General features: G+C 34.3%; 1 protein-coding gene across 8 annotated transcripts in view; it reads left to right on the top strand.

The window, feature by feature from the left end:
* LOC138304653 (coiled-coil domain-containing protein 66-like) overlaps positions 1–11,922 on the top strand; it is a 43,458-nt gene extending 31,536 nt beyond the window's left edge. For 7 of the 8 annotated variants that reach the window (XM_069244833.1, XM_069244836.1, XM_069244834.1 and 4 more), the window contains 4 exons: positions 854–1,144; positions 2,598–3,529; positions 3,790–3,876; positions 8,285–11,922. In XM_069244833.1, the coding sequence (XP_069100934.1) occupies positions 854–1,144; positions 2,598–3,529; positions 3,790–3,876; positions 8,285–8,341 (1,367 nt within the window). In that variant the 3' untranslated portion in view covers positions 8,342–11,922. The remainder of the gene's footprint in view (positions 1–853; positions 1,145–2,597; positions 3,530–3,789; positions 3,877–8,284) is intronic. The other variant, XM_069244837.1, reaches the window with a different exon arrangement.
* Positions 11,923–14,718: the final 2,796 nt, after the last annotated feature.

Below are 14,718 nucleotides of genomic sequence, written 5' to 3'. Positions count from 1 at the left end.
TTTAAAAACCACATTGCATTAACAAAAATTCAAAATCAGTGACCCCCTATAAAACAATGATCAACTGATAAAAGTTGATTGACCGATCTGTCTATAAATAGATAGGGATTTCCTGATTCAGTGCATCAAAGCGTCAAAGTCATTTAGCGTTTGAATGCGACACTCATTATTACTTTGATAACTTAAGCGTTTCTTGGTCGACAATTTTTCTTTGGTCAATAAAAATATGCATTGACCTCATCAAAATGCTATAATTGTATATTGATTCTGGTTGGAACAAAATTCTTTTGGGACGTTTGATTATTGTTTCTCTGTCATAAATTTTTAACCCAAAAGAAAATATGACAAAGCTGGTACTAATTTGTTTGATAAAAAACTATAAGCATTTCCTGCTATGGTTTCAAAATAAATCTATCAAAAAAAATTTATGAAACATCTCTTCTCTTGTACATCACCATAAGCTCTTACTTAATTTTATTTGATTCTTGAGGGTTCCTTCTTTATCTTATACTGATAAAGATATTGGAGTTTTGAGATTATGAAATGACGTGGTCAAGTAAGATTACTTGTGTGATTTCTGGTGAAAGTAACATTACAAAATCAGGTAAAAATTTTACAATCGCCTGAAAGGTAGGAATAACTGGTGGTGAATCCTACTTTACCAGTGTCATTTTGGTATCTTGAAAGTGATGTATTGACCTTATTGACTTTGGCTCTCTCACTGTTAGTCAGATATTTCATTAATTCTGCTTCTCACATTCTGCTTTCAGGTCAATAGGTTATCTTATACATTTTTTTTCTAACAAAATTTCACTTTTTTCTGTCATTGCTTTAAATGTTTTTTTCTTTACAGCCAAATTAACGCCCCGAAATAATAACCCTGGTACTCTCGTCCAACCTGAGTATGTACCAGGCCTGAACTTGGAGTTATCTCCCCGTACGGGGCCCACCCACAGGTCACACAGAGAGGCCCTGATCATGGATAACCAACCCTATATAGAAAACCGCATCCTGACCCCGAGTCAGTTTCGCCATGGTAACGAGGCTTCCAGAGAATTCGGCACTCAAACTGGTATGGGACGTTATACTCCACCCCTCGAATATGATGATAAAACGGTCAATGATACCGACTTATATGACAAGGGTTGGTATAGAATTCAGTCATAAGCATGGGCATGGTCAATATGAATAAGGCTTTCGCATGGTCAGTATCGATAAAGTATGTGGTCTGTATCCATAAAATATATATGGTCAGTATCCATAAAGCATGGTCACTATCAGTAAAGCATGGTCAGTATCTAAGCATTAATGTGGTCAGTGTATGTTATGACATAGTATATGGTCAGTTTAAATGTGGCATGTTCAGTATACATAAGACATGGCCCGTATGAGTAAGGCATGTCAGCCATTGTAATCTTTTATGCATGGGTATGATCACAAAGTATAGATATTCACATTTATTTGTAGATTTTCACCAGCCAATTTATAACATCATTGTCTGCTTTCTAAGTTAATTGTCTGCATGTCTCCACATATAAGTATCTAGGGACCTTAGCGGCACAAACCTTGCATGCAGCACCATTTTGTAGCTTGTTATATTATACTCACTACAGAGATGTATTGATTTGGCTAAACTCGGTGTACTCCAAACAAGCACCATGCTAGTTGATCACACACAATTATTACTGTATTTTAATGTTTTGTGAAATGTACATATTATATCTACACTACTCCCTTGATATTTTTTGGTAATGGTAAAAATGAATAGACATGCATGTTAACTAGATGTATAACCATTTTCTGCCTCTGGCTCAATGGTATCAGGCACTACCAAAACAGTATACAGAGCATTGTAGGTAATAAACAAATTCCTTGGGGTAATCTCCAACATTTTTTAGATCAGTCCATCAATAATTACTTCTGTATAACTTAGCAATGGATTCTTGAGGGGTTAAGCATGGTAAAAATATTATAAGCAGATTTACATTATGGAATGATCAAATACTGCATTTAACCTAATAAGCACTCCAGCCCTCTTCCTTAGGCCTCAATTTTACTTACCACGAATTACATGAGATGACAACATGAAAGCCTTTAGTTTCTGTACTGCTTTGTTTAACTAACTTATTTATGGCTTACTTTTCAGAATCATTTTATGAAAGTCTAGTCCAAATTTGGTTACATTAAGCCGCCCACCCTATTTGTTTCAAATTCTTAAAGCACTTATTCGGCCAAATACTGTATTTCTATTGGAAGGACTGGTCATAGTTGTTTAACAATAATCAATATAAAACTTACAGAAAGAAAAATGACTATATGTGCTAAATTAGCCTCATCCTGATAATGTATACCTAATGTATTGTGTAACTCAACAATTCAGGTATAACTCCTAGAATATGAAAATTAAACCGCAGAGGAAATAGGTTATACAAAGTACATGTATGAGACATGCAATTTTAAATGTTTGGCCTGTATGGATCAGAAATATGGGGACTTGTTTACTGTTAAAGCATATATATTGATTCTTGTCAACATAAATATAGAATATTAACAGTCAAAGATACAGAAATGTTGATGATTGTTTCTTTTAACTACAGTCGAGTTTGGTACAAACACAGACTTTGGGACAAATCGAGAGGAAAGTGAGGTCCACATAATGTATAATGCACAGGGGAAGAGAGTACGAGTAAAAAGTGCAGCAAAGGAAGAAACCAAAAAATATCAACGAAAACCAGAACCCCCTGCAGAAAAGAAATCAAAATCCAGGGTGAAAGAGGAAAAAGAAAAAGAAAAACCAAAATGGAACTTTCAGAATAAAAGACGTAAAAAGCCAGTGAAACAGTCAGAAAAAGATCCTTATTTTGCCGAGAAAAGAAAGCAAAGTGAAATTAGAAGGCTAAAACGAGAACAGGAGTTATTGAACTTGGTGAACATGAATCGTGATCGTATACCTACAGAGCGACCAAAGGGGTGTTCCTCGCGTGGCCACTCACCTGTGTCTGATCACGAAGGTCATAGGTCAAGGAGTATTGAAAGGTTAAATGCTAGTCGTAGGTCAAAGTCACATTCACCTGAAAACGTCAGTGCGCGCAGGCAACAGACATACAGGGCACACTCACCCAATGTGACACAGCGTACGTCTTCGCCTGGGGCTGGACAAAAAGTGATTGGACATATTGAGAGCAGTTACAACACAGTCAGGGGGAGATCACCCCCAGTCCCCGCCCTAAGAATTAAAAAAGACAATGCGTATGACGTACACCTAGCAGATAAACAATCTGCTCGTAAGTATGGTGATAGTGATCCCTTAGATATACCACTGACCGACGGCGAGTTTGTGCCATTCATGAGAACTGTTGAAGTGCTAGATCCGGCTCGAGCGGGTTCTCCGCTACAAATATCTAGGGAGCCCACGGCTATCATCAATGCCCGCAAGGCCTATATCAAAGGTTTAAGACCTGGCGACTATGGTAAAAAGTCTGAGCCGTATGAGGATAGATTAAAAATACCAGGAGAGGAGAAGTCTAAGGTAAGAATATTGTAAATAAATTTCTTGATCTTCAGTCACATTCTCCATGTTTTACTTAAATATTTATATTTGTGTTTATTATTGTAAAAAATTTCAATGTACAATAAACTTGTTGATACTTTTCGGGGTGGCACAAGTTTTAATCATTTCTCAAGTTTTAATCAAAGATTTGAAATATAACCTGGTGAAGATTTTTTTATTTGAAATAGATAGCACTTTTTCAAATATTAACAAATTAGATAAAATTTTGATGTTGCTAGGACCCCATTATGAACCCTGCCTTGGTAATGGACCATCCCACACACAGACAGGACGCCATTCTTCAACAACTCTCCTCACTCAAAATGGTAGGTACAGACTGTTAAAGTCTTCTTAGTGTGTATTATTGAGTCAGAAATATGAATACTATGTTAATTTGACTAATTTGTGGATTAGGGTAACCCTATTTTTGAATTTATGAAATTTAAAACCTTGCAAAATTGTTAAAAAATCATGGTACATGGTATTACATTTCACCTCATATCATATTAATGATGCTTTAATAGGCTACAAGTCTAATTAGTGAAAACAAACCCCTACAAATATATTACAAACAGTAAATCATGAAATTTTACTCCGGGGAATTTAACAATTATACTGAGTATTGTCCATGTCAGTATCTTTTCAGGTCTTGTTAGCCTCTTTGAAGTTTATTATTGAATACAAATCATAGCTAAAAGCTGACATAAAAAAATTAAATATATGTTAAATATGAAAGCTTTTACATATTATGTTATTCTGTTCTGTTTGATAATTGGCCATGTAAGCAAAGTTATCCCTTCAGGTCCTATGGGCCTCTACATTTATACAAAAATCGATTTACAACTTCGAAAATAATACTTGTGGTTCGTTTTAAGTGTAAATAATTTAGGTATTTATCAAGTAAACGAAACGATATCTATTTGCCTATTCACATACATATGTGTGGGGTCCAAACGGAGGTGCAAAATGTCATCTCCGCCTATTCGAAATACTCCGGTTATTTGCATATTTTTCTTCTGGAAAATGACCTATGCAAATATCCTCTGTACTTTCTGGATTCAATCAAAACAAAATTTAAGTGAAGAAATTGAAGTAATGTTTTCTGAGGAGTTAAGAGTAATATTCATGTGTATACTGATCTTGTTGAGATTAGATAACTTGATGGTATTTAAGTGGCTTGTGTTTACCATCAATCTTCATTCACAAATAAAAAAGACTGAAGCACCACCAAAGGAGCATTACAAACACAATGACACAGTCTGTATGTTTGAAGTTTTTCTCCAGCTTCTATGATAAAAACTCACTTGCTTAACTTTTATTATTTTTTTTTATTATTTTTTTTCATTTGAATTGTTCGTAACAAATCTGTTTTACACAGCATAGTGTTTGATGATTAAAGTGAGATCTGGAGAGCCCATTGATTTTCCTAGTTATGTGACACAGTCTATTATAACAGGGAGAATTCAATTTTGTCAGACATTCTGTTAAATTGTTTGGTGGCTAGATGTATGAATCCCTGGTGTACTTTTGTCCTGTGTTCTGATAAAGCATTATTGCTTTGAGTCTCAAATGTTCCACTTTTGTCACGAACATACTCAACTGAACATAAAACCATAGTCATTCTTATCTCTGATAGTTACTACAATAACTATTCATTGCTTCAAAATTGATAGAATTTTTAAAGATACCAATATATTCCATGAAAGTTTTGTTCTGCAATTTAGTTTAAAGTTCTTCAGAGGAATGAAGATGACGACAATATTCACTTGATCCACAGGATGTTAAAAGAATATGAAATTATAGATTTCTCAAACTGGTTTATATCTATTGTTAGGATATTTGTCCTAAAATTTACAAATTCTGTCATATTTGAATGATGGTCCTTGAATCACAGAAATTGAAAACCATTATTCTTTTTTTTTGTGAAATAAATGATAACTTGTCCATATATATCTGAGATATCATTTTGACATCAGTGACGTGTATCACATATATTTATATAGTGCTCTGGGATCTAGATATTCCTCTTTAAAAGATATTGAGATTTCTCCTTTTCCATGTTTAGTGTCAATCAAAGTATTGATCAGGTGTCACAAAGGGGTTGTAAACTATCAGTCCTGTTATGGTTGTGGGTCAAATGAGTAATATCAACTGCTCTAGGTAACACAGGATCCTTACACACGTATGTCTGTAAGATACAAAATACTTCAAACTGGAAATATGGAGCAGGGAAGGAATTCCAACTACTGTTATGGTTGGATTATTGAAATAACCATAGTCATTTAGGGACATGAACTTCAGAGAAACCATTAGGAATAAAGCATAAAGAATGGCTGAGGTGGTCCCGGGAGAGATAGATGTTGTTCACCATGTCTGTACTATATTCTGTCCTGTCACGTCACATCCCACTTTGATATACTTGTACATGCATAAATGGGGGTCTTTTTTATTAGGTTACCTGAGACGAAGTCTCAAGTGACCTATTCTAATCGCCTTTTGTCCGTCGTCGTGCGTCGTATGTCTGTAAACAACTTACATTTTCGTCTTCTTCTCCAAAACTTCTGAAGCAATTTCAATGAAATTTTGCACAAACCTTCTTAGGCATAAGGCCAATCAAAATTGTGAATTATATGGTCCCCACCCCCCAGGGGGCTGTGGGAGGGGCCAAAAGGGGTAAAATTGAATAAAATTTCAAAAATCTTCTTCTCTACTCACAGATGTGGTAGAATCAAATACTCTTCATAGATAAAAAAGGTCTTAAGGTCCTTTACAAAAATTGTGAATTATATGACCCTGGGGTCTCTAGTTTCCCCCTGGGGAGGGGGATAAGTTTACTATAGTTTATATTGGGAAAACACATTTTTGCTTATTATTTGGTCATTTGTAATAGGAAATGAGTCAAATGTTGTCAGAATTATCAGTATGAGATGGTCATTTAATCCTATTAACAAATTTTCTATGACTGACCCCCAGGGGCTTTAGGGGCGGGGTCGAAAGGGGTCAAATAGGCTAAAACTTCAAAAATCTTCTTCTGAAATTCTGGAAATGGTAGAATCAAATACTTTTAATAAATAGAAAGGTCTTAAGGTCCTTTACAAAAATTGTGAATTATATGACCCTGGGGTCTCACGTTTCCCCTTGGGGAGGGGGTCAAGTTTACTATAGTTTATATAGGGAAAACACATTTATGAGAATGTTTTGCTTAACTTTCATTGGAAACGAGTCAAACTTGGTTAGAATTATTAGTCTGAGATAGCATTTTAATATCATATCCACATTGGTCCTGGCCGACCCCCTGGGGGCAGAGGGGTGGGGCTAAAAAAGGGTCAAATAGGCTAAAACTTCAAAAATCTTCTTCTGCAATTCTGGAAATGGTAGAAACAAATACTTTTCATAAATGGAAAGGTCTTAAGGTGTTTTATAAAAATTGTGAATTATATGAGCTTTGGGTCTCACGTTTCCCCCTGGGGAGGGGGTCAAGTTTACTATAGTTTATATAGGGAAAACACATTTATGAGCATTTGTTGCTCAATTTTCATTGGAAACGAGTCAAACTTGGTTAGAATTATTAGTCTGAGATAGCATTTTAATATCATATCCATATTGGTCCAGGCCGACCCCCTGGGGGCAGAGGGGCGGGGCCAAAAAAGGTCAAATAGGCTAAAACTTCAAAAATATTCTTCTAAAATTCTGGAAATGGTATAATCAAATACACTTTATAGATGAAAAGGTCTTAAAGTTTGTTTATAAAAATTGTAAATTACATGACCCTGGGGTCTCCTGTTTCCCCTTGGGGAGGGGGTCAAGTTTACTATAGTTTATATAGGAAAAACACATTAATGAGCATTATTTGCTCAATTTTCATAGGAAATGTGTCAAACTTGGTTAGAATTATTAGCCTGAGATAGCATTTTAATATCATATCCACATGGGTCCTGGCCGACCCCCTGGGGGCAGAGGGCGGGGCAAAAAAAGGGTCAAATAGGCTAAAACTTCAAAAATCTTCTAAAATTCTGGATACAGTAGAATCAAATAATTATAGATGGAAAGGTCTTAAGGTGTTTTATAAAAATTGTGAATTATATGAGCTTTGGGTCTCACGTTACCCCCTGGGGAGGGGTCAAGTTTACTTTTGTTTATATAGGAAAAACATAATTGTGAACATTATTTGCCCAATCTTTGTAGGAATTAGTCAAACTTGATAAGAATTATTAGCCGAAGATATAGCATTTTAACATTCATATCGATCTGTCCTCGATGACCCCTTGGGGGACCAGAGGGGCAGGACCAAAAAGGGTCAAAATGATTAAAATTTCAAAAAATACCTCTAAGTTCACAGGTTTGATGGAAGCAAATACTCTTCATAGTCTAAAGAGTCAAATTTATAAATCACTGACCAACTTCAAGGCCCAGCATATAGTGTTTATATGTCTTTATTTTGTTTCATTATTTGTTTCATTATATATTCTAACTCAGGTGACCGTTAAGGCCCATGGGCCTCTTGTCTTATAGTAAACTGCCTACTAGTCTCTAGAATATTATAAACATCATTATAACTTAGCTTTATTATTTTTGTCACTCTGACATGTCTGATTCTACGTTTCAAACTAGGGGATAATCTTGTGCTAACTGATTTCCTGGGGATGGTATGTTGATGTGCTGTTCATGTTAAATAATGAAGCTTCAAATTATATACATTTAATGATTAGTAATTATATTCTGCGTTAATTTTAGAATCTGATGCAGAGGCGGAGGGAGTTAGAGACATTTTCTCCAACAGACTTTGAGTAACGGATCCAACCAATGATCTGTGGAGCCATTCTGTGATATTTTTCGAATTCCTTGGAAAACATGAACTTGTGTGCTTTTTTGCATATTTGAACTCAAAGTAAGTTTATCATTTGAAAACATGTACATTTGTTAGGAACTATTTTTATGTTTTTTTTATAACAAGTAAGATAGAAATTATTATTTTGAAATTAAAATTTATGTAAGAAGTATTTGTGACACTCTGAAGGAGACTTTATGATCCCTGAATAATGACTGAAATATCCTGCATCAGCCTACACGTGATGTCTTGTTTAGCATTTCAGTGTCTGTCTACATTTTGTTCATGGCTGCATACCATCAATTGTATAATTAAAAAATCTTTTCCTTAACAAGCAACGATGGAGTTAGTCTTCCACACCCAATGTGAATTAATTACCTTCTTGTCTTTTTACCAAAAAAAAGCTGTTGCTGCTTCACTTTCGCTTGATCAAAAAACTGAGAAAAAAATACTATCATCTCTTTAATTTGCAGTCATTGTTCACAAGATTTATACAATTCCATTTCTGTTTCATTTCTGTATCAAAATTTAATTTGCTAAGTATTTTTAACTTAAATTTTTATTTCATGGCAAATTGTTAAATGTTAGTGCTAGAAAAGTGTTCTTCATGTTGAATAGAATTAAGTGTTCATAATTATCTAAGGGTTCTCCTGTTCTTACCCTGCCATGATCTGTAAAGTCTAAATGATTCTCTCATTTCTAATGTGTCATACAAAGAAAGTGATGAAATGTAATGAAGGTTCCAATAGATTTTTATTATCTATTCTCCCAATTCATCAACACCATGTATCGCTTTCTGAGTTTGGTTGCTTGATGGTGCATGTATTTATTGACTGAGAAGATTTTTGACTCCTACACAGCATGTATACTGTGTATGAATATGGTGTTTGATAATGATGATCAGTAGTATCTATAAATACTGAAGTGGCCAAAGTTCACATATTGTTTGTATGTTTTGTTTTTTGCTGTAATATTATGCCAGTGACACTTATTTATTGTAAATTTTCTCCACATAGTAGAGAGATTCTGTGAAACATTTGTCTCATATATGTACAAGCGTATTGAGTCTTTTACAGAGTTATCTGCTCTTGAGAGTCAATACTGATTGTTATGTCATCAGTTTGTGTGGTACAAAAATTTTCCCTAAACTATGATGCCATGCTCAAAAACACATGACATCACAATAATTACCTACTCACAAGATCAGATAACTCTGTAGTATACAAATACAGAATTTACATTGGGGTCAACCACATTCTCAATTTTGCGTATCTGTATGGAGATTATTTTTGCATTGGAGGTATTTTTCTCTACACATGGTTCATTCCCATGCCCCTACATCACTACACAATTACACATAGGCGATATTTGTATCTATATTTCCCCCTCTGTGTTAAGTACAGTCAATTGATTTGATATGTCCTGTCTTATGTTGCTATACATATTACGTCTTTGTTATTTATCTGTTGTATATTCATTTTGAAGATTGAGATCTAACATAAACGAAATGAACAGTTGTGATAATTTATTTTTGACATTGTGAATTTCTGATAAAAGTGGTTCCCATCAATTGTCTCGCCAATTCTACATCAAAACACTTGCATTACATTGGTGCTATGTATAATCTTGTATGATTAGACAACCTTGTTTTACCTGCACAGGTAAATCTGTAATCAGAATTAGACAAGTTACATCTGTATACATGTCTTACCCGTATAACTGTAATCAGTGATTCTTTAACTTTTTCTTTCACTTCTTCGCTGTTTCCTGTAACATGATTTTTAGGAAATGATCATTTTCTTTAAGAAAAAGACTATAAAACTGTTAAAAAAACTTACATGTATGCAATGTCATGAAAGTAAGATACTTTTATATATACAAAGAAAACTTTACAAGAACAGACTATAAATGATCAATTTAAAAGGTACTGAAAATGTGATTTAAAAGTAATAATTTTTGTAAAACATGTACATGTATTAAATTTATTCATTCTCATTCCTGTGATATCTTCAGGTGTCCACCAATATTGAATTGTGTTGTAGTAATAGAAGCTAGTGGAAGAGAATCTGAGACAAGTTCTTTACAGAGTTAAGAACGCCTCATTCAAAAATTGCTGAAAAAAATTCTGTTGTGCTATTTGGTATCTTATTATCAGCATTGTTGTGAGTCAAATATAAGGTACTTCTTTTCCCGCTTTCTCTTTGTTGTATAAGAGAGGAACATTTTGTTCATAACTCATTACGCATTATTTGTTCAGTAGGGGCAGGCATTTGATGGGTAGCAGAGACACAACTCAACTAATATAACATGTTCAACAATGCGAAACATCTGACGTTTGATGATGTTTGTCCGAGGTTTCCGATTGTCTAAAATCTTACATTACATTTTTGGATTAAGCGTATCTTAGGAGAAGATCATAGTACTGTTTAACCCATTCATCCATGAAAATTTTCAGTGGACTGATCTCGTCTTTGATTTAGAAGAGTCCAAATGTGTCTTCAGGGGTTAATGAGTTAAAACAGACTTTGTAATCAATGTCTAAACAGACTGTCTATTGTTGATAAAAATAGAAAATTGTGTCCTTTTAGTGTTAGACAGTTACAGTAGTGAATGTTATTGTCAATAACAGACACAAACGTCATTCTTCTTAATTTTATAGAAAGGAATATTAATAAGTACATGTACATTGTGATTTCAGGGCAAACCTTTCATGTGACATTTAGGCAAAAATGCTTTTGTGTTTTAATCTTACAGGCAAAAAGTGCCAAACTTGAATGAGGTATTAATTGTAATGATATTAAAATAGAGAACTCTTCTTAGAGTTGTAATTTAAATAATTGTGATCTGAATGCCAATGAAATTGAATCTCGTTGATTTGTTAATGTTATGTAACCAGATACTACATATAGGAGTATCAGGTTCTGTGTACCTAATACATTTTGTATATGTAACAAACTAGGGACTTCTGCAGTATAATAGACAGTCGACCAACTTAACTGAAGACCACATTACTTCTAATTAAAGCCCTTGTCATAGGAGGCTGATTTTGTTAATTAGTATGGTATATATTGTATGACACCACAAGGTTATGATGTGTGTGTATGGTTTCCTTGTGGTCATACAGCTAGTCAGAATAGGCCTGCTTATTGTATGGACAGACATTGATCTTGGTTTTTTTACCCAAAATTGCCTAACTACTTCACCCCTGTACACTCATCTGACCTCTTCTAATTCAAAGGTGGAAACGGTCCATTATGAATTTCCAGGGGGAGCTAACCCTTTGTAAGAGATTGGCTGGCCATCAATGCTGAACTTTTACACTGGGCAGAGATGTCTGTGTTATGTAACTTACCCATTTGAAATTCTGTATTAATCATTCAGCTGTGACAGAGGGCTTTAATTAGAATGAATGTGTTTCTCAGTCTGTTTAACCTATAGCTAGTCTAATTAGGTAGAAACCTAACTTATTATGATGAAATGTACACAGGAGATCAACTTTGTACCAAAGACATCAAAATGATTAAAATGAATTTTACCTAACAAATTGTCTTCACTTATTAATTGGATCAGGGATGTGACAAAATCAGAACTAGGGATATGACATTATCAGAATCATAAATATGACATTATCCAAAATAGGGATGTGATGTTATCAGAAATTGGGACGTGATATTAGCAGAATCAGGGATGTGATATCAGAATCGGGGGTATCATCAGAACCAGATATGTGAAATAAACAGACTATATTGTGCGACATTTTCAGAAACAGGAACATGGTATTAGTGAAAATATGAGTATAATATCATGTAGGATTTAGGAGTATGATATTATCAGAAAAGTGGATGCTACATTATCAGAAATATGGATATGATAATATCAGGAATGTGTATATTTTATTGTCGGATAAAGGGGTGTGATATTATCTGAAGCAATAGTGTGATCGTAGTGGTGTTATATTATCAGAGATATGGATGTTACATTTTCGAAGTTAGTTAAATGTCATTTTAAGAGACAAGAATGTGATATCAGAATCGAGATTGTGGCATTGCCAGAAGCAAGAGACATGGATATTATATTGTCTTAATTAGAAATATGACAATATCAGAAACAAAATGTAGTATCAGAATCGAGGTGTGGCATTATCAGAATTAGGGGTATGTGGCAATAGGAAGATGTTTAATTGAAATAATCATCCAGGAGATCTATAAGGCCCTCTGGGCCTCTTGTTTGTAATGAATTAGGTTGATATGTTAATTAAACATCTGTAGAGAAATGTCACACTTACACTTTTAGTACGGAATGTCCAGTACGTTTGTACCGAGAGACCTTGCTGTATTTCGTCACAGCTAAAGCGATGTGTTCGGTAATTCGACTTGGCACCTCCATCTGTACAGGGAGGGGATAACATATCCATTGTTTGGCGTCACGCCATCCAAAAGATATATCTCAGAAACGGAACTTCACACACAGGCGAGGCGAGGCTATCTAAGTCAAAACAGACGCAGATTATACCGATACATTGTTAATGTCACCTCCATGTGAAATCCTTTCACGAGATTCGTCAGAATTCTATTTACAGAAAATCGTACATTTTGTTTGGTATGCGCAACATTGTACTCGCCCCTCTGTGTACTCATTATCTCGAATTCTTTTGGAACTGCGAAGTATATGCATATTCGAGATATAAGAGTCTTTTTATTAATGTGAAGTTTGCGCTGGACATAACATGTGTATTTAAAATCGATTTCCGTTATTTCTTTCTGAATGTAACGCTCTGAACAATTAAGGTAGTTTCGCAGATCAGATATGACGTGGTTATCCGCTAAAATTAATGCACACCTTAACAAATACTTTTACAGTATATTACACTCTTGTCAACTATGAACTTACCAAGATCTAAACTAATTAATTCAACATTATTTTTATTCTTATTTAAACGACATTGAAATATCAGTTCTCAATAGATGAGTAACATTAATATGACTACAAACCTATAAAATTATTGGCATTTTATTTTTTTGTGAAATCGACAGGATAATCATTTCTCCAATAGATTATTAACATAATAATTAAACTATAAATCTAATATTGTTATCGGCATTTTAACTTTTGATTACATATTTTTATTTCTTTTAACCTAGTATTATATTTTTGTTTACAAATTTCCGGCCTGTTAAACATGTGTTATTTGTGTTGCGTCAGAGTTGAGGGGGCTATGGGGTCATACAGAATGACGAGCGAACAATTAGAACTTCTACAACTGACAGACACAAAAATGCTTACTGTATGACAGATCCACGTGTATTTGGTATGAATGGATTTTAATAGTGGCAGAACAACGCTCAAAATCAGAAACGTGATACCAGAGAGGTCAAAGTAGGAATTTGTGTTTCGTTTTGTTGAGAGTTGATACGTAAATCGGTCGACTTTTCTTTATTTCGGATGAATTATATTTGTAAATAGGGATGGAAGTTTAATCTGAATTATCGGAGTTCAAATGGGGGAGGCGGAAGTTGAGTAATCAATTACAATTTTATCTATTTTATTGACAAATAGTGATTTATAACAAGCCTATGTACATAAACAAAATTCCTTAAACTTTCATTAAATAACAAATATTGTTTACAAATGTGACTCATTGACGGCGGACAAAGTAAGTACATTTTATTGATATTGATTTCAATGTTTATCTGTTCCTTACTGATACATGTATTGTCACATCATAATAATTAGTATCTTCAAAGATCTAAGTAATCACAATATTTACATCTATTTTATTCTAAATTATTTCAATTAACTCCACCCGGTTAATATCACATCATATTTACCAGTATAAAAGTCCATAATTGTATAATAAGCTTGCTTTCATCATGCATCCTCTATTCGACCTTTTTACTATAGTGTCAAATGTCGCGCAGTACAATTACGAACTTCTCTAAACTAAAAATGACATCATTTCTTATCTTTTGTTTTAGGGCGAGGTATATGTACTGTCAGTTATCAGAATTTTAACATTATTTTGTTTCCCAATCCCTGAATATCTTCTTAAGCAGAATTCGTCCTGGTTTCTGTTCCCGGAATTTCGGGATGGATAGCGATGATGGAGGTTTTCTCTCGGTGAGAATGACACAACATGGATATCACAGTACTGAATTATCTAACCGCCAGGTCGTATGTACTAGGAGTATACAGTTACTACATCGTAATCCACACTTGTTTGTTTGATTAAATTAACTTCCTAATATAACAGTCAGGGTCATTAAAGGACGGCTTCCCATGTATGCGATGTTTTGCGTGTGCGAAGTTCGTGGTGGGTGTTTTGGGAAGCTGCTGTGTCTTC

Source organism: Argopecten irradians, chromosome 12, assembly GCF_041381155.1.
Source record: "Argopecten irradians isolate NY chromosome 12, Ai_NY, whole genome shotgun sequence".
Classification (NCBI taxonomy): Eukaryota; Metazoa; Mollusca; class Bivalvia; order Pectinida; family Pectinidae; genus Argopecten; species Argopecten irradians.
The sequence above is the reverse complement of the archived record's forward strand: the minus strand, read 5'-3'. Positions and strand labels throughout refer to the sequence as shown.